The sequence below is a fragment of the Scyliorhinus torazame genome, chromosome 12 (assembly GCF_047496885.1).
Source record: "Scyliorhinus torazame isolate Kashiwa2021f chromosome 12, sScyTor2.1, whole genome shotgun sequence".
Lineage (NCBI taxonomy): Eukaryota > Metazoa > Chordata > Chondrichthyes > Carcharhiniformes > Scyliorhinidae > Scyliorhinus > Scyliorhinus torazame.
In genome coordinates this window covers 161,854,718-161,875,973 of record NC_092718.1, presented here as the reverse complement: position 1 = coordinate 161,875,973, position 21,256 = coordinate 161,854,718, and the positions used below count along the sequence as shown (strand labels likewise).

The window sequence follows — 21,256 nt, the reverse complement described above, 5'->3', positions numbered from 1 at the left end:
CACTTTAGAACAGGGATGAGGAGACATTTCTTCAGCCAGAGAGTGGTGGATCTGTGGAATTCATTGCCACAGAGGGTGGTGGAGGCCGGGACATTCAGTGTATTTAAGACAGAAGTTGATAAATTCTTGATTTCTCGAGGAATTAAGGGCTATGGAGAGAGAGCGGATAAATGGAGTTGAAATCAGCCATGATTGAATGGTGGAGTGGACTCGATGGGCCGAATGGCCTTACTTCCGCTCCTATGTCTTATGGTCTTATAGAGTATGGATTGAGTGTGAACACGAAAAAGATCAAAAGTAGTTTGAAGGAATATGTTAGAAACCTGAGTGATGACTGAAGTGGATGGTGTCACACTGGAACAAGTTGATGAGTTTGTCTATTTAAGACAAAACTGAAGATGGTAGATGCGATTGCGAAGGAACAAGAAAGATCAAAAAAGCAGAGGTTATTTTATGCAGGTGAAGGATGCGTTAACAAGAAAATTCAACATTCTAACAAGGAAGTAAAAATCATACGATTCTATCAGGCTCTGTATGCCTCAGTAACTATTTGTGGAAGAAAATAGAAGCCTTTGAATCATGGATGCAATAGTGTTTGAAATTCCATTTACACACCATAAGAAGGTTTGTGTGAAATAGCAAGAGCATAAGGTGTCATCTGGAAAATGTGATGCCACAAGCGTTATTTCCACTCCCAATTTATCCTCTACAATGGGTGGTGTCATGAGAAGATTTGAGTTGTATTAAGAGTTGTTGTAGGGGAGGTCGGTGGCAATGATGTCATTGGACTCGTAATGCAGGGGTCCAGACTAATTCTCTGGGGACACGGGTTCAAATCCCACCTTGGCAGCTGGTGGAATTTAAATTCAATTTATAAAATCTAGAATTGAAAACTAGTTGGTAACCGTGACCATGAAACTTCCATTGATTGTTGTAAAAATATATCTGGTTCGCTAATGTCCTTTCGGGAAGCAAACCTGACATTCTTAACTGATCAGGCCGCTGTGTGATTACCAGACCCACATCAATGCGGTTGACTCTTTACTTCCCTCTGAAATGGCCCATCAAGCCACTCATTAGGAATGGGTAACAAACGCTGGCATTGCCAGCAGTACACAAATAGTGAATTAACACATTGCAGTTTTTCCTGTGGTGCTGCAGCAGTGATGCCATTATAACGTTGCAATCCGACTCCAGAAGAGGCTTTTTTGCTTGTAACTAAAAGTGATTGCTGTATATAGTTGTTTTTCTGTTTCTAGAAACCGTGTCTCCGTTGTCAAAATTGTCATCCTCAACAATGGACTCTTGCCCCTCAGAGATTGATGGGAAACGGAAGCGCAAGATTCCTCTCCTGTCAAAACGCAAAGGAGATCAACTTACTCTTGTGAGTATCATACTGCTTATTCCTCATTGATTTCCAAACTATTTCACTGCTGTAAAACAAATTGGTTATAATCCAGGGAGAACCCGTCACCTTATACAACCAAAATATATTAAGAGGAGACATGCTGCTATGATATGATCTCATTGCCCCTAGATTAACAACTATTTAATTGACATTTCTGCTCTTCAGGTTTATTTATTGCGCCTGTTGGAAGGTTTGAATGAGTGGATATTGATTGATATCAAGGCTTTGGTTGACTGGTGTGAACTGTGGTGAATAGTTTATGGCATTCACTGTGTTAACTCACTACTTTGGTGAAATCTCCAATGCAGCTGGAACTGTATCTCAGCATGTCATTACTTTCAGGCAAGGAAAGTGCTGTTTAAAATTTAATTCTCCACTTTTAGAAGAGATCCCATTGCACTGCTGAAGATTTGGGAAATGGTGTAACAAATGTTTTGTAGTGAAACTTAGATGAACCCATCCCATTACCATCTAAATTCTAGGGGATACGGCTATAGGTTGCAAAATCTCTCTCTACTTAATCCTTGTGTCCAGGAATCATTTTAGTAAATCTATGCAGCGCTCCCTCCAACGATGCCCCAGAACTACTCACAAACTACAAGTGCTGTAAAACCAGGATTTGTATAACTGAAGCATAACTATTACCCCCTTGTGTTCCAGCTGTCTGGATACAGTCGGCAGCATCCATTAGCCGTTTCTATATCTGGTTATAACATTTTAATGGTCTATGTTGCGGGACTCTTTGGACCTTCACTATTTCTAGATTTCAACCATTTAGGAAGTAACATGCTCTGCCCTTTACAGGTCTGAAATGGATGGCTACAAATTTGTTGCAGTTTTGTCCATTAATTTAATCCATCAATGTCTCTCTTTAACGATTGGGATAATATTAGAGTGAAGGTTAAAGAGAGAGAAGAATCTCTGAAATGTGTTCAGGAGAACTTCATTGGCCAATATGTTCTCGGCCTAACTGGGAAGGAAGCATTGCTTGATCTGGTGCTGGGAAATGAGGTTGACCAAATGTGGAAACCCTTCAATAAAAGTATACTCCATATCATACGGTTTTGATTAGTAATGGAGAAGAACAAGGAACAATTTGAAGTAAATTGGAAGGGGGCCAACTTCAGTGGGATGAGAGGGGATTTAGCACTGATATGGAACCGAAGACTGACCGGGAAATCAAGGTAACGGAACAATGGGTAATCTTTAAGGACATAAGTATCATGCACACGCCGAGGTACACTTACAATTAGGGCAGAAGGTAGTGAACCCAAGCCAGGGATCTGTGGGAGATCAGGGAAATAAAGAATATGGTGGGAAAAATTGGGTGAATTTTTCAAGCGTCATTCAGGCCAAGTACAGTAAGTTGAAATGGAAAGTGAAGAGGAAAATAAGCCTTGCAAAGGGAATAATAATAGAATGACTGTTAACATAAAAGGGAACCCAATAATCATCATCCAGCATGTAAATTGTATGTGGGTCGTATGAGTCAAAGTAAGACCTGTTCAGGAGAAAGAGGGTGATCATGCTGAGACCCATTGAGAAAGGCAAGAATATTTCATCAATACTTTGTGTATCGGTGTTTACCAAGGAAGAGGAAGTTAGCAGAATATCGGTAGAAGGAGAGATGATATCGGTCATGAATGGGGTGAACATTGATAGACAGGATGTACTGGAAAGGCTGGCTATGCTTGCAGTGGATACGTCACTCAGTCCAGGTGGCTTGCATCCTAGGTTGCTAAGGGACTTGGGAGTGGAGACAGCGACTTACCATAATCTTCCAATCGTCTTGGGTATGGGGGAGGTCCAGGAGGATTGGAGAGTGGCAGTGACGCCTTTATTCATGAAAGGATGCAAAGATGTTCCCAGTAACTAAAGGCTGCTCAGTTTTGCATCAGTGGTGGCTATTGGTTTAGTCACAATCAGGAGAAAAAAGTCAACAGGCGTTTGCTGAGGTTTGAGTTAATTTGTGTAAGTCAGAGGAGCTCAACTAATCTAATTAAATGTTTTGATGAAGCAACAGCGAAGGTTCACTGAGGGAATGCAGTGGATGTTGTCTATAGATTTTAAGAAAACACAGGCTGATTAACAAAATTGAGGCTTTTGGAATAGGAAGGCCAGCATCAGTTTGGATTAAAAACAGTGGTTTAGAAACAAAAAACAGTGAGTTGTGGTAAATGGTTCTTTTGCGATGGAGCTTGGTGCTAAACTTGGATCTGTGACAAAAAGTGAAGATTCCATCAAACAACAATAATAGGTCAAAGTTAGGTTAGCAGAATGGGCCAAGTGTAAACTAATAGAATTCAGAGAAATTTGTGGTTATGCGTTTTGGCCGAAGGATTAGGGTGAGGTAATATAGACTTAAAAGGGTGCAATCTAACTGAACAGTCCATTTTGGCTGGATCTGCCAGGTCATTGTGCCGGGAATGACCCTGCTATCTAGCAACACCTTTTTTAGCGCCCCGGCTGGGAACGATCCCCTGAAGCTGCACTCAGCGTCATTTCCTGCATTCCTTCGTGCAGGAGGGGTGTCCTGATCTCTCGACCACCCCTCCCCCCAAACGAAACTCTCTGAACGCCCTAACTCACCCCACCTCACACGGGAAGGGCATCCCCGGGCCCGATCCTGGCTTGGGAAAAATGTCAGGCTGGCACCTGGGTGGCACTGCCAAGTTGTCTGGGTGGCACCAGCGGTGCCAGGCTGGCACCGTGTTGGGGCCGACCACCCGGGAGACTCCATCTCCTGGGAACCCCCCCTCCCCCGGTTTGTGGGGACCAGTACTGAATGGTGCCTGGCTGAGGTCGTCTCAGCAAAGCCAGTAAATGCTGGGTGGCCGTTGGATCCACATGAGCACGGCTAATTGGGTTCTTGAACTCGCTTAGCCATGCAAGTCTGGGTGCCGCCCATTGTCGACGTAACCCAGATCATTGTCTACTGAGATCTGGTTAGATCCCACGAGGCATAACAACCTAGGACGGCATGGTAGCACAGTGGTTAGCACTGTTGCTTCACAGTGCCAGTGTCCCAGGTTCGATTCCTGGCTTGGGTCACTGTCTGTGTGGAGGCTGCACGTTCTCCCTGTGTCTGTGGGTTTCCTCCTGGTGCCCAGTAGTAGTTCTAGAGATGAGGGATTTTAACAAGGTTTGTGTGGAGAAGCTGGAATTCTCCTCGGAGCAAAGGGGATTGAGGAGAAACCTGATACACAAGATGAGAGATTTAGGTGTAGAAAAAGAAAAACTGTTCCGAATAGTTAGTGGTGCAATGTCTAGAGGACACAGATTGAAGGGTTTGGACAAGATATGCAAGGGGGATGCGAGGAAGAACTTTTTTATGGAGCGAGTGGTAATGACTTGTCCATAAGGCTGGTAGAAGTGATGATCATTTATGATTTTTAAAAGTGGGAAATAAACTTAGTGGGCTGCTGGGATAAAGCAGAGAATGGAGACTGACTAGATGCTCTAGGACAGCCAGCATGGACTCGACAGGCTGAATGGCAACCTCCTGTGCCCTTATGACACTGATTCAGTCTGCTTGCCGAGCAGCAGTTGATTGAATTTACCTTCAGACAACTTGTGTGCTCTTCTGGAAAGTTGAAGTTCGACTTTCTGCCAATAGATGGCACAACTAAATCTCTTATCATAGATTATCATAGAATATACAGTGCAGAAGGAGGCCATTCGGCCCATCGAGTCTGCACCGGCTCTTGGAAAGAGCACCCTACCCAAGGTCAACACCTTCACTCTATCCCCAATACCCAGTAACTCCACCCAACACTAAGGGCAATTTTGGACACTAAGGGCAATTTATCATGTCCAATCCACCTAACCTGCACATCTTTGGACTGTGGGAGGAAACTGGAGCACCCAGAGGAAACCCACGCACACACGGGGAGGATTTGCAGACTCCGCACAGACAGTGACCCAAGCCGGAATCGAACCTGGGACCCTGGAGCTGTGAAGCAATTGTGTTATCCACAATGCTACCGTGCTGCCAAAGGTGTATGAAAGATGTAAGAGCTATTTAATAAGAACATGCATTCACATCGGAATATACCTGTTCTTATCTTATGGGTACATCGGCACTAAATATAAACGCAGACTCTTGTATGTGATCTAATGTAGCAACAGATTTAAAGATGGGAAAAGTGATAAATCATCTTCTAATCGCATTGTTTGAGGGATAATTGTTGACTGGGAGAACACCCTGCTCCTTTTTGAATGGTGCTGCAGGCTTTTTTATGCATTCAGCCGACGGGACTGAGCATGCCTTGGTTTAATTTGATCTTCAAATGGCAGTTCCAACAGTGTATCACTCCTTCGGCACTACACTGGAGTATTCTAAATTATTTGTCCGAGTCCGGGATTTGAACCTGCACAACCTTCTAACTCTGGGTGTTCATGCTGCCAGCTGAGCAAAATTGAGACGAAACAAAAGGTGCTGGAAGAACTCGACAGGTCTGAATGAGCAAAAGAGTTAACCGTTCCGAAAAAGAGTCGTATTGAAATGTTAATTTTCTTTCTCTCTCCACAAATGCTGCCGGACCTTTTGCGTTTTTCCAGTGTCTATTGTTTTATTTCAGATCTTCAGAATCTATAGTATTTTGCTTTTATTTTACAGTGAATTGACACTCTGATGCCTGTAAAATAACATTATGCTCCCCTCACGACTTGTACTTTTAACAGTGTGACGAATGTAGGAATTTTTTATATGGACTGTATTATATATATCTGCTGCAGTAATATGGTTAAAAATACTGGTTTAACATGCAGGCAGGCTTGTATCTACAAATGATGCAATTAAGGTGTTGTAAAAGTAAGATAATCATTCATTGCAACCATGTACTTGTTTACAAAGAGATGACTTATGGAACTTTGTTATGATTTCTGGAGATTCCCTGGAGTGTAGATAATTTCAGACATTGTGTTTCAGCTTGGGTAAGCAGGTCAAGGATCTGTGAGTAAAAAAAGATTATATAATTAATGGGACAAACCTGCTCTGCCTGTAGTTTGGCAGTTTGATATACTTTCGGCAGTCAGCTGGGAGTTTTTAAGTTGAGCAGCAGTTTTGCCAAATGCAGGCAGCATGGTGGCGCAGTGGTTTGCATTGCTGCCTCACGGCGCTGAGGACCCAAGTTCGATCCCGGCTCTGGGTCACTGTCCGTGTGGAGTTTGCACATTCTCTCCGTGTTGGCGTGGGTTTCGCACAAACAACCCAAAGATGTGCAGTGTTGGTCGATTGGCCACGCTAAATTGCCCCTTAATTGGAAAAAATGAATTCAGTACTCTAAAAGTTTTGCCAAATGCTGACTGGTTGAGCAAGAGTCTGACAGGCAGAAGGATTTACAAGTTGCTCCTGAAAGGGTGTGTCTCTACTTTTCGGAAAGGAAATCTCTATACATTAGTACAGCAAGTATTCATGTGTTTGCTAACTTTATTTACAAGGGTTTTTTGATCTGTAATGGGCATTTGGTTAATTGGAGAATGGAGAAGGTACAGGTTAGTAATTAAAATATTTCCTTTTATTTTAAGAAATGTTTAACTGTTTATTAAAAAGCTATATTCTGTTTTTGAATCTGTAAAACCTCAGATACTTTTGACCAGTTTACTTAGTCAAAGGTTCTACCCAGGGTGTTTTTAGTTATGGGGAAATAAACCACAAACATAAGTTCAAAATTCAAAGACATTTATTAAACACAATTAATCCTTACATTACCCATAAATTACTAGAGGCACCCAAGATCAGTGTATACTACCTGTAAAGATGGCTTGGTCGGCTATGGGTCAGATTGCTGGAATTGCTCTGGACCATCTTCACGAAGGTGGTTCTCGCTCTTCCTCCCCACCCTCCAAGCCACCCTTCCTCCCCTCCCAGCCACCCTTCCTTCCCTCCCAGCCACCCTTCCTTCCCTCCCAGCCACCCTTCCTTCCCTCCCAGCCACCCTTCCTTCCCTCCCAGCCACCCTTCCTTCCCTCCCAGCCACCCTTCCTTCCCTCCCAGCCACCCTTCCTTCCCTCCCAGCCACCCTTCCTTCCCTCCCAGCCACCCTTCCTTCCCTCCCTCCCAGCCACCCTTCCTTCCCGCCCTCCCAGCCACCCTTCCTTCACTCCCAGCCACCCTTCCTTCCCTCCCAGCCACCCTTCCCTCCCTCCCAGCCACCCTTCCCTCCCTCCCAGCCACCCTTCCCCCTCCCAGCCACCCTTCCCTCCCTCCCAGCCACCCTTCCCTCCCTCCCAGCCACCCTTCCCTCCCACCCAGCCACCCTTCCCTCCCACCCAGCCACCCTTCCCTCCCTCCCAGCCACCCTTCCCTCCCTCCCAGCCACCCTTCCCTCCCTCCCAGCCACCCTTCCCTCCCTCCCAGCCACCCTTCCCTCCCTCCCAGCCACCCTTCCCTCCCTCCCAGCCACCCTTCCCTCCCTCCCAGCCACCCTTCCCTCCCTCCCAGCCACCCTTCCCTCCCTCCCAGCCACCCTTCCCTCCCTCCCAGCCACCCTTCCCTCCCTCCCAGCCACCCTTCCCTCCCTCCCAGCCACCCTTCCCTCCCTCCCAGCCACCCTTCCCTCCCTCCCAGCCACCCTTCCCTCCCTCCCAGCCACCCTTCCCTCCCTCCCAGCCACCCTTCCCTCCCTCCCAGCCACCCTTCCCTCCCTCCCAGCCACCCTTCCCTCCCTCCCAGCCACCCTTCCCTCCCTCCCAGCCACCCTTCCCTCCCTCCCAGCCACCCTTCCCTCCCTCCCAGCCACCCTTCCCTCCCTCCCAGCCACCCTTCCCTCCCTCCCAGCCACCCTTCCCTCCCTCCCAGCCACCCTTCCCTCCCTCCCAGCCACCCTTCCCTCCCTCCCAGCCACCCTTCCCTCCCTCCCAGCCACCCTTCCCTCCCTCCCAGCCACCCTTCCCTCCCTCCCAGCCACCCTTCCCTCCCTCCCAGCCACCCTTCCCTCCCTCCCAGCCACCCTTCCCTCCCTCCCAGCCACCCTTCCCTCCCTCCCAGCCACCCTTCCCTCCCTCCCAGCCACCCTTCCCTCCCTCCCAGCCACCCTTCCCTCCCTCCCAGCCACCCTTCCCTCCCTCCCAGCCACCCTTCCCTCCCTCCCAGCCACCCTTCCCTCCCTCCCAGCCACCCTTCCCTCCCTCCCAGCCACCCTTCCCTCCCTCCCAGCCACCCTTCCCTCCCTCCCAGCCACCCTTCCCTCCCTCCCAGCCACCCTTCCCTCCCTCCCAGCCACCCTTCCCTCCCTCCCAGCCACCCTTCCCTCCCTCCCAGCCACCCTTCCCTCCCTCCCAGCCACCCTTCCCTCCCTCCCAGCCACCCTTCCCTCCCTCCCAGCCACCCTTCCCTCCCTCCCAGCCACCCTTCCCTCCCTCCCAGCCACCCTTCCCTCCCTCCCAGCCACCCTTCCCTCCCTCCCAGCCACCCTTCCCTCCCTCCCAGCCACCCTTCCCTCCCTCCCAGCCACCCTTCCCTCCCTCCCAGCCACCCTTCCCTCCCTCCCAGCCACCCCTTCCCCCCGCCCCCCCCTTCCCCCCGCCCCTTCCATATCTGATCTAGTCAAGGTCACCTCCCACGCCGCGTCTTTGCTGCCGAGCGATCTGGAGTGACTGTTTTTACGCTCCTCTGGTTTTGTGTCCTTTTCCCACTTCCTGTGCCCTTTTGCCAATGGGGTATCGAAAAGGGCTTTTAGTATCCCAAGATCCGATTGGTGCCCCATTGACAGGTCACCTGGGCCCTGGGCATTGTCGTGTCTGAACGTATACCTTGCCAAATAAGGTGACAGCGGGAACTCTAGGCACCCGAGAGTCTGGCCCGGCCTGGGTTTGCAACAATAGGCCGGTGCATATCAATCAAATTCATTATCTCTTGATGACCGATTGACAGGGCAGCCTGACTGACCTCTCGTGTATTTGAACTTGGCCAGCCCTGAATTCCCATGAGGCTGTTTGCTGAAGTGGTTTGTCTTAAAGTGACCAATTCTTTAACTTAAAATGGCCAATTTTAATCAGGCCTAAAAGCTAGACCCTGGTAGTTCACTACACTGATGTTAATGTGGTTAATCCTGTGTTAGTAACAAAGATTGCTTTAATATAAAAGACGCCCATTTGTCAGTAGAAATCACTCCTGGAACGAAGTATCCTTTCCTCACAGTTTAACAAATTGAAAAATTGTTGGGGTATCGCCCAGTTTCCTAACATAAATTTGGCTCTGGTCTGGCACTGGAACAGCAGCATTACCTCTTTCAATTTGCTGCAAAAATGAATGAATACATGACTGCGCTGCTAACTGATTGCCTCTTTCCTGCAGCATCCTCCACTAGAGCTTGGGTATACCATCACAGCGGATGATGTGGAGTCTGAAAAGAAAGCAGGTCTTGATAGAATTAAAAAAGCATTGCAGGAAAAGGAAGGTAAGGCAAAATATGGGGTGAAGATTGTCCTCATCTTTTGTGACAACTCGTCAAACTTCATGACATTTCAGACCTATGCCTTTGTTTATAACCTGATTTTGCACTGTTGTGTTTAAAAATGACCATTACAGTAAAGCTGCATCAACATTTAAAGCACACACTTTTTCTCTCCTCACTTGGGGAGGCGGGGGCAGTTAAATGGATGCTGGGTGCTCTCTACCTCAGAAGGCCATTTTCCGGGTGAGCAAAGTGAATTCCGTGGCGATATCAAGGTTGTTTTGTAATTCACCGAATGACCACTAGGAGTCTCATAAGTATATAAGTGAATGTTAGAGTCAGGTGACCTCAGACTGACTGGAGAGCTGGGAGAGAGAGGTTGCTTGTGCATGATCATACTATTATTCATCTGTTGTTTTGTATATCTTTGTCCCACACTGAATGTTTAAATCGGTTATAGCTTTAGATAAAAGTGTTCCTGTAATATAAATCAGGCAATCCGACAAGAACATCACAAATTCTATTTAGCCATGGATAATAAAGCTGAGCCTCCTCCTGTGCTCATCCAGTACATTTGCAATGGAGATTACGAGATACTGAGTAGGACCAAGGGCCTTGGTTGTCTTTTACCATAGCCCAGAGCTATTGACCCTCGTAGCTACCTATCCTCTGCCTGTTTGAGGTCAGGTACCAATACAAAGATCACAGATGGAACTTGAGAAGTGTTGGTCTTTGTGACTTGCTGCCATACCAGGAACTGTATTTATTTTTGACTACCTTTGGGGAACTTCGAATATTCTTTATAATGATTGTGTAATCACTGCCTCCAATTCTTCAATTCCAGGGGTCTTAGAAAATACCTTGAGCCCAGTTAAACATTCCCAAGATTCTCTGTGTAATGAAGGGAGCAACTCCAATACTGAACAGCACTGTCCCAATTACAGCCTTCAGCCATGTGTAATTCATCAGGCCATCAGTTCCCTTTCATTCCTTGCTGATTGGTTTGTCTTGTTTAAAGTTTGGAGGTTTGGAAAGGCCTGCTTTGCTGATTGGTTTGTCTTGTTTAAAGTTTGGAAAGGCCTGCTTTTAAAAGTTATCTCATTGATGGAACATTCACTCTTGAGCTTAGTTCATATCAGCAACCTGGCATCCCCTGAGCCTGAAGGAAGCTGCACATGATTCAGTTTTCCAAGTATTATTAACATTGATTTAAATAAGTTGTTACCCTTTCGGCTCCATGGTATGCATCCAAACGGTCACTGAAGGCAAAAAAGGGAGTTTTTATCATTTGGTATCATTCATCCCATCGTAAGATGAGAATTGCTCTTCAGAAATCATAAGTCATTCAGCAACAGGATCCCATACTTAACTCTCAGACTTCCATTTACAGTCAGTTTTTATAATTATCTTTTATGTTGTGGTTTGAACACATTTTTGATACAATGATGCATACAACCTGCTTTCTCCTAATTGGGCATGACCATATAAAGTCTACTCTTTGCCTATTAAAGCTCATTGACACTTTTGCACATGTTATTGATGAGATTTAAATTATGTTTCTTGCTGTTAACAGAGCCTTCAAAGTTGCCAGCACCTGTGACGACAGCAACAGCACCCTCATTGTCGATAGCACTTACTGCCCCAGCAGAAGAAAGCTCGGCTGACCCAACAGCCACTTCCACCTCCGTTTCTGCTATTGTCTCCAACCCTCTGCTGGCCAGTTTGAAGAAGCTGCAGAACTGCACAAATTCAGTTACCAATTCAGGTGTGTAATAATGGGCATGTGCTGAAAGCGTCCAACTGCTTAGTTTTGCTGCAGTATGTGTACAAAGGTTCAAAGAAGATATTTATTCCAAGTGTCAGTGCAATAACTTAAGAACCATTAGGCGGATTGAGTCGTTTATGGGTACAGCCAGAATCCTTTTCTCCACTAGCCTAATTATTCAACATAGTCTAGTGATGTGCAGATATAAGTTTGGACAGCTTTATTGTTACGATCCCAGATGATATTACTGGATGGGAAGATTCCAGAATGGAACCCTGGCTCAAAAGACCGTAACTTTTACCTGTTTTTTATAAAACGTGGAGGAACAGAGTGGCAGGCCCGCTAATTAGTTGTAACAAGAAAAAAAAACATTTATTAAACATGAAACGTTGGATTATTATACAATACTCCTTTACTTGCCCCTTAGCTTAACAAATACACATCGATTTTAAGATTAACACAAATTACAAAGTCCCTTTTAAGCAAATTGTCTTTGGTCAAATACACATATTCTGCTCTGAACCCAAATTAGTGTCTGTGGTTTTCTCCTCAGAATGCCCACCAGGTGAACATGAGAGTTTCCAAACTCCACTGAAAAACATGCTTTAAAATCTAATCTCATAAACACTGTTTTAAAAAGGAGGGAGGCAGAAAGCGGGTAATTATAGGCAAGTTAGCTTAACTTCGGTAGTAGGGAAGATGCTGGAATCTATCATCAAGGAAGAAATAGCGAGGCATCTGGATGGAAATTGTCCCATTTGGCAGATGCAGCATGGGTTCATAAAGGACAGGTCGTGCCTAACTAATTTAGTGGAATTGTTTGAGGACATTACCAGTGCGATAGATAACGGGGAGCCAATGGATGTGGTATATCTGGATTTCCAAAAAGCTTTTGACGAGGTGCCACACAAGGTTGCTGCATAAGATAAAAATGCATGGTATTAAGGGTAAAGTAGTAGCTTGGATAGAGGCCTGGTTAATTAATAGAAAGCAAAGAGTGGGGATTAATGGGTGTTTCCCTGGTTGGCAATCAGTAGCTAGTGGTGTCTCTCAGGGATCAGTGTTGTGCCCACAATTGTTCACAATTTACATAGATGATTTGGAGTTTGGGACCAAGGGCAATGTGTCCAAGTTTGCAGACGACACGAAGATGAGTGGTAAAGCAAAAAGTGCAGAGGATACTGGAAGTATGCACAGGGATTTGGATAGGTTACGTGAGTGGGCTAGGGTCTGGCAGATGGAATACAATGTTGACAAATGTGAGGTTATCCATTTTGGTAGGAATAACAGCTAAAGGGATTATTATTTAAATGATAAAATATTAAAACATGCTGCTGTGCAGAGACACCTGGGTGTGCTAGTGCATGAGTCGCAAAAAGCTGGTTTACAGGTGCAACAGGTGATTAAGAAGGCAAATGGAGTTTTGTCCTTCATTGCTAGAGGGATGGAGTTTAAGACTAGGGAGGTTATGCTGCAATTGTATAAGGTGTTAGTGAGGCCACACCTGGAGTATTGTGTTCAGTTTTGGTCTCCTTACCTGAGAAAGGACGTACTGGCACTGGAGGGTGTGCAGAGGAGATTCACTAGGTTAATCCCAGAGTTGAGGGGGTTGGATTACGAGGAGAGGTTGAGTAGACTGGGACTGTACTCGGAATTTCGAAGCATGCGGGGGATCTTATAGAAACATAAATTATGAAGGGAATAGATAGGATAGATGCGGGCAGGTTGTTTCCACTGGCGGGTGAAAGCAGAACTAGGGGACATAGCCTCCAAATAAGGGGAAGCAGATTTAAGTCTGACCTAGGAGGAACTTCTTCACCTAAAGAGTTGTGAATCTATTGAATTCCTTGCCCAGTGGCGCAGTTGAGGCTCCTTCATTAAATGTTTTTAAGATAAAGATAGTTTTTTGAAGAATAAAGGGATTAAGGGTTATGGTGTTCGGGCCGGAAAGTGGAGCTGAGTCCACAAAAGGTCAGCCATGATCTCATTGAACGGCGGAGCAGGCTCGAGGGGCCAGATGGCCTACTCCTGCTCCTAGTTCTTATGTTCTTATAATAATATTTTCCCTTGGTGGTTTGCATTCCAAAATCCAGTCCAGGTTTTAAAATTTCACTTTAAAACAAAGCTTTAATTCCATTTTTAACACTGAATCCAGTCCAGGATTTTACCCCACCCCTTTTTACTTTGTCTTTTCACTACTTTTACACAAACTCCGAGATCCAGCCACCGATTTCCATGGTTATTTCAACTCATGTTTCACAGTAAAATCTTAGAAACTTGAAAATGACTTTGGATATCTTTTTGTCATCTCAGCCTTCTTCATGCTTGGTCTGTCTTCACTGAACAGTGCTCTATTCTCGTACCCTTAACCTCAGACTTTTTAGAAACCTCTCTTTATTTCTCTCATTTCCATGATCAGCTGCTCTTCAGGACTCTGCACTTGTTTTCTTAACCATTACTCCATGGTATGGCTTTTCTTTTAGTAAAAGATGATCCCTTTCTAGCCTTCCTAGGGTAGGAGAGTCAAGTACCAGGAGACATTGGTTTAAAGTGCATGGGGAAAAGTTTAGAACTGATGTGCGAGGCAAATGTTTTACATGAGGGTGGTAAATATATGGAACGTACTTCCTGGGGAGGTGGGAGCAGGTACAAAAGCTGCATTTAAGGGGCATCTAGACAAATATATGAATAGGGTGGGAATGGAAGGATATGGACTCTGTAAGTGCAGGCGGTTTTAGTTTGGGCAGGTACCATGGTCGGCGCAGGTTTGGTGGGTCAAAGAGCCTGTTTCTGTGCTGTTTTGCTCTTTGTTCTAAGCCACACCCGTATGCTTATGCCTTTTATTCTTCACACCATAGCTCTCTCTGAGCACAATACTGTTGGAACTTAAACCAACCCCCATACATACAAACACCATTGCCCAGCATGAATCTCGTAACAGCCTCCCCGAACAGGCGCCGGAATGTGGCGACTCGGGGCTTTTCACAGTAACTTCATTTGAAGCCTACTTGTGACAATAAGCGATTTTTCATTTCATCTAACTTCTAACCTTCCAGGTACAGAAACATTCAATTAAACACACTTAAAACAATACCTTATTGATTGATTGATTTATTGCCACGTGTACCGAAGTACAGTGAAAAGTATTTTTCTTAGCTTTGCTGCCTCACGGCACCGAGGTCCCAGGATTGACCCCTGCTCTGGGTCACTGTCCGTGTGGCGTTTGCACATTCTAGTTAAAATAAAAAGATAAATAACCTATATTGTCACAAGTTGGCTTACATTAACACCGCAATGAAGTTACTGTGAAAAGCCCCTAGTCACCACATTCCGGCGCCTGTTCGGGTACACGGAGGGAGAATTCAGAATTCTCAGCTGGTACGGAAATTGAACCCGCGCTGCTGGCCTTGTTCTGCATCACAAACCAGCTGCTTAGCCCACTGAGAATAGTCTTCAGGAGGACATTGATAAAATGGGCATGTAGCATCGGGACAGCATGATAGCATAGTGGTTAGCACAGTTGCTTCACAGTTCCAAGGTCCCAGGTTCGATTCCTGCCTGGGTCACTGCAGAATCTGCATGTTCTCCCCGTGTCTGCGTAGGTTTCCTCCCACAGTCCAAAGATGTGCGGGTTAGGTGGATTGGCCATGCTAAATTGCTCTTCGTGTCCAAAAAGGTTAAGTGGGGGTTCTGCGGATAGGGTCGATACGTGGGCTTGAGTAGGGTGCTCCTTGTAAGGGCTGGTGCAGACTCGATGGGCCGAATGGCCTCCTGCACTGTAAATTCTATGTTCTGTGCCAGATGAAATCTAATAGAATTCTGAAATAAAATAATTTGTTGAGAAGAAAGAGAAGCTGGAATATAAGTAAATTGTACAGTTTTGAGGGAGTTGACGGAACGGAGAGACCTGTGAATGTATGTACACAAATCTTTGAAGGGCGTAGACCAAGTTGAGAAAGCTACAAAAAAAACATGGGATCCTTGGCTTTTTAAATACAGGCATGGAGCACAAAAACAAGGAAGTTAGGCTGAACCTTATCAAACACTGGTTAGGCCTCAGCTGGAGAATTGTGTACAATTCTGAGCACTACACTTTGAAATAAATTGCTTCCCCTTGAAGAGGTTACAGGAGAGGTTTATTGGAATCATGGCAGGGTGAGAGATCTGTCACATGGTGAGATGAGAGAATCTGGAGTTCTCCTTGGAGTAACGCAAGTTAAATGGAGATTTGATAGGGATGTTCATGAGTTATTTAAGTGAAGTGTATGAGGAGAAATTGTTTCCAGTGGCAGAAGGGTTGGTAACCAGAAGGCACAGATTTGAGATAAATGTCGAAAGAACCAGAGGTGAAGCATTTTATTTTACACAGAGTTATGGTCCAAATATACTGCCTGAAAGCGAAGCAGATGCAATAGTAACTTTGAAAAAGGATTGTATTAATTTGAACGGAAAAGATTTGCAAGGCTCTTGGGAAAGACTGGTGAATAGAAAGGGCACGAAGGGCTGAATGGCCACCACCTGTGTTGTAACATTGAGCAAATTTTCAGATACTTGTCCTAATGTGGCTTGGTGTCAGATTTTGTTTAATAATGCTCTTATAGAGCGTCCAGAGATGTTTTGCCATATTTTTTTTAAAAATATATATTTTATTGAAATTTTTTTCCCTGAGCAACATTTTTCCCGCTTACAAAACAAGCGAAACGATAACAGTAACAAAACAGAAATTTTAAAACTTTTTAACAATAATAATAATAGTAGTAATAATATACAAGTAACAAAACCTCGTCTTCTATTGACCTATACTCAACTGCCTCCCCCCCTCCCCCCTGGGTTGCTGCTGCTGGTCATCCGTCTTCCCTCTAACGTTCCCCTAGGTAGTCGAGAAATGGCTGCCACCGCCTGGTGAACCCTTGAGCCGATCCTCTCAGGGCAAACTTTATCTGCTCCAGTTTAATAAACCCCGCCATATCGTTTACCCAGGCCTCCAGTCCGGGGGGGATGTTTTGCCATATTAACACCACTATATAATGTGAATTATTATTGCAGGGGTGGGTGCTGAGTTCCGTATTGTGGAGAGTGAACTATAATTTGCTACCTGTTCCGACTGTAATGTGTTGGCCTGCGACCTTGCATAACTGACAACCCCAAAATAATTAGATTCTATTAAATTACTTATTATTACTTCTAACCATCAGTCTTTGAAGCAATTCTGCCACAAGAATGAGTTCTGCATTTGGGATTTGTTTCAGATCTGGGCCTCCTGCAGTTGACTTAAGCAAGGAGCCAGGAGGGCTAGAAGGGGTCACGAAAAGTCATTGGCAAATAGGGTTAAGGAAAATCCCAAGGCTTTTTACACGTACAAAGCAAGAGGGTAGCCAGGGAAAGGGTTGGCCCACTGAAGGATAGGCAAGGGAATCGATGTGTTGGAGCCAGAGGAAATGGGTGAGGTACTAAATGAATACTTTGTATCAGTGTTCACCAAAGAGAAGGAATTGGTGGATGTTGAGTCATAGATTCATAGAATTTACAGTGCAGAAGGAGGCCATTCGGCCCATCGAGTCTGCACTGGCTCTTGGAAAGAGCACCCTACCCAAGGTCCACACCTCCACCCCATCCCCATAACCCAGTAACCCCACCCAACACAAAGGGCAATTTTGGACACTAAGTGCAATTTAGCACGGCCAATCCACCCAACCTGCACATCTTTGGACTGTGGGAGGAAACCGGAGCACCCGGAGGAAACCCACGCAGACACGGGGAGGATGTGCAGACTCCGCACAGACAGTGACCCAAGCCGGGAATCGAACCTGGGACCTTGGAGCTGTGAAGCAATTGTGCTATCCACTATGCTACCGTGCTGCCCACGGTAAGGTTTAGAGTCTGGAGAAGGGTGTGCAGATAGCCTGGGTCACATTGAGATCCAAAAAGACGAGGTGTTGGGCGTCTTGAAAAATATTAAGGTAGATAAGTCCCCAGGGCCTGATGGGATCTATCCCAAAATACTGAAGGAGGCGAGAGAGGAAATTGCTGAGGCCTTGACAGAAATCTTTGGATCCTCACTGTCTTCAGGTGATGTCCCGGAGGACTGGAGAATAGCCAATGTTGTTCCTCTGTTTAAGAAGGATAGCCAGGATAATCCGGTAGTGGTAGGGAAATTACTGGAGAGAATTCTTAGAGACAGGATCTATTCCCATTTGGAACCAAATGGACGTATTAGTGAGAGGCAGCATGGTTTTGTGAAGGGGTGGTCATGTCTCACTTACTTGATAGAATTTTTCGAAGAGGTCACAAAGATGATTGATGCAGGTAGGGCAGTGGATGTTGTCTATATGGACTTCAGTAAGGCCTTTGACAAGGTCCCTCATGGTAGACTGGTATAAAAGGTGAAGTCACACGGGATCAGGGGTGAGCTGGCAAGGTGGATGCAGAACTGGCTAGGTCATAGAAGGCAGAGAGTAGCAATGGAAGGGTGCTTTTCTAATTGGAGGGCTGGGACTAGTGGTGTTCCGCAGGGATCAGTGCTGGGACCGTTGCTGTTCGTAGTATAAATGATTTGGAGGAAAATGTAACTGGTCTGATTAGTAAGTTTGCAGACGACACAAAGGTTGGTGGAATTGAGGATAGCGATGAGGACTGTCGGAGGATACAGCAGGATTTAGATCGTTTGGAGACTTGGACGGAGAGATGGCAGATAAAGTTTAATCCGGACAAATGTGAGGTAATGCATTTTGGAAGGTCTAATGCAGGTAGGGAATATACAGTGAATGGTAGAACCCTCAAGAGTATTGAAAGTCAGAGATCTAGGTGTACAGGTCCACAGGTCACTGAAAGGGGCAACACAGGTGGAGAAGGTGGTCAAGAAGGCATACGGCATGCTTGCTTTCATTGGCTGAGGCATTGAGTATAAGAATTGGCAAGTCATGTTGCAGCTGTATAGAACCTTAGTTAGGCCACACTTGGAGTATAGTGTTCAATTCTGGTCGCCACACTACCAGAAGGATGTGGAGGCTTTAGAGAGGGTGCAGAAGAGATGTACCAGGATGTTGCCTGGTATGGAGGGCATTAGCTATGAGGAGCGGTTGAATAAACTCGGTTTGTTCTCACTGGAACGACGGAGGTTAAGGGGCGAATTGATAGAGGTCTACAAAATTATGAGGTGCGTAGACAGAGTGGATAGTCAGAGGCTTTTCCCCAGGGTAGAGGGGTCAATTACTAGGGGGCATGGGTTTAAGGTGCGAGGGGCAAGGTTTAGAGTAGATGTGCGAGGCAAGTTTTTACACAGAGGGTAGTGGGTGCCTGGAACTCGCTGCCGGAGGAGGTGGTGGAAGCAGGGACGATAGTGACATTTAAGGAGCACCTTGACAAATACATGAATAGGATGGGAATAGAGGGATACGGACCCAGGAAGTGTAGAAGATTGTAGTTTAGTCGGGGAACATGGTCAGCACGGGCTTGGAGGGCCGAAGGGCCTGTTCCTGTGCTGTACTTTTCTTTGATCTTTGTTCTTTGACTCGCTGCCCAAGTGTGTATTTGAGGCAATAACATCGAGGATTCACAGAAGAGAATAGCTTTTAAAGTTTTGTTTTGAACTGTCTGAAAACAAAATGTATCAAAATGCTTAACGGTATGTCGAGGGGAGAGTTCATGTTGGTGACCAAAAAGTTGCAGTGCATTCTTTTAGGGTTTTAAACCCTTGATTTGCTGATGTGGCTTGTTATCTTACCTTTCTTTCCCTTCCCAGATTCTGTTGATGGAGTGACTTCAGGCAACATGGTTAAAGCGTTGGAGCCTTCCGTTAACACTTTCAAGAGTGATTTATTTTCTCCTTCCACTACTACTGTTAGTACGACGATGAAAACTGACGTTGCAGGATTTAAGCCAATTGATGTTTTGAACTTTTCATGTCCCTCAATTAACCAGCCACTTACAACTCCAATTAATAAGCTTGCCACCAAAGCCATTACCACCACCACTAACTCCTGCCAGGTTTCTGCTCTGGTTAGTGCACAGGAAAGTAAAGTTAGCAAAGGACCTGAAATGAGTGTAGCTGCACATATTGGGAGTTCTGCACCTCCAAGCACAAGTTTTAGCCTGCCTAGCACAGTGACTGTAATGCCAGCAGTCATTGGTGCCCCAGCTCCTTCATCTGCCAGCACACCTGGGTTTAAACCAGTGTTTGGTCTACCAGTGGCAAACCAGACCAGCACACCGCCGGCATTGAGCTTAGCAATGCCAATTACTACACCCACAACCTTGGTGGCATCAATCACATCAAGCTCCGCTACCTCAACGGTTGCATTCAAACCAGTGTTTGGGAACTCTCCAAAGCTGACAACTTCAACCACCACATCCGCACCGTTCACGTTTGGTCAATCAACTCAAGCTGCAGTTGGCAATGAAACTACTATTCTCACAACTTCGTCAAAGTCAAGTTCAAATCTGTTCCCATTTGCAGCGTCCACTACATTGGCAAGTTCAAACATTGATTCAGAAGCTAAGGGCTCAAAAGCTCCGTTTAGTTTCGGTTTAAATGTTGCTGTTTCTTCAAAACCAAGTACAGCACCTAATGCAAACAACAGCCTTTCATCCCAGCAACTGTTTCAGTTTGCTTCAAACCCTTCAACAACCACCACTGCTGCACCTAGTGCTGTGTTCCAATTTGGGAAGGGCCCTGCAGATATAGTTGCAACATCAGCTGGCCCACTAGCTGCCTTTGGACAGGCAACAGTGGTTACAAGCCAGGCATCAACGAGCATTGCATCTTCTTCAAATTTATTTGGGAGTTTTGGCACTCCGGCATCAACACCGTCTACCACTTCAAGTGGCCAGCTTGCTCTCGCATTTGGAAATTCTACAAAAACCTCCCTGTTTGGTAATGCGACAAGCACGCCACCTTTCGGAGGTCCGACTACCCAGCTGAACTTTGGAGGTTCAGGCAGTAAATCAACATTTGGAACTAATGCTGTAGCAACCCAACAAACTCCAAGTAAAACTCCTGCCTTTGGCAATGCCGTTACTCCCTTCAACTTTGGGACTTCTACTGTCAAGTCAGCTTTTCCGAGCACCACTTCACAGTCTACATTTGGAACTCCCAGCCAACCAGTGTTCGGAGGTGCTACAGCTCAGACTGGATTTGGATCAACTTCTACGCAACCGTCATTTGGCAGCACCTCTGGTGCTTTCTCATTCGGCACAACCATCTCTTCCACTACTGCTCCAATATTCAACGCTGCCAAGAGTTCAGGCGGTGGTACAACTGTGTCGATCTTTGGCTCTTCGCAGGTGGTTGGCTTTGGTTCATCAAACCAGCCAGTTGTAACAACCAGCGGTTTCACTATTGCTGCGCCAAATCAAAATATGGCTACTGCTGGCTTCTTTGGTTCAGGCCAGAGTGGATTTTGCTCTTCAAACCCTTCCGTCCCATTTGCCACTTCCACCTCAACGGCATCATCTCAAAATATGTTTGGTTCGCCTTTGACTAACCAGGGCCAGCAGAACCAGAGCACTCCACAGTTCAACTTTGGAGCTACAAACACAGTTGAGAACAAACCTGCCTTTAGAGGTGAGTGAAGCTTTAATCCTAACCTTCTGGCATTTAAAAAGTTGTCAGGGTTTGCTGCACGTGTGTTTTTTTTCTGGACAGAAGTTTGTGTGGCCTGTGTTGTTTCCAGTTACTTGAATTCT

General features: G+C 45.7%; 1 protein-coding gene across 4 annotated transcripts in view; it reads left to right on the top strand.

Moving 5' to 3' along the window:
* pom121 (POM121 transmembrane nucleoporin) overlaps positions 1–21,256 on the top strand; it is a 105,453-nt gene that overhangs the window by 56,818 nt on the left and 27,379 nt on the right. For all 4 annotated transcript variants that reach the window (XM_072469311.1, XM_072469313.1, XM_072469312.1 and 1 more), the window contains exons 8-11: positions 1,260–1,384; positions 9,708–9,810; positions 11,381–11,572; positions 19,314–21,134. In XM_072469311.1, the coding sequence (XP_072325412.1) occupies positions 1,260–1,384; positions 9,708–9,810; positions 11,381–11,572; positions 19,314–21,134 (2,241 nt within the window). The remainder of the gene's footprint in view (positions 1–1,259; positions 1,385–9,707; positions 9,811–11,380; positions 11,573–19,313; positions 21,135–21,256) is intronic.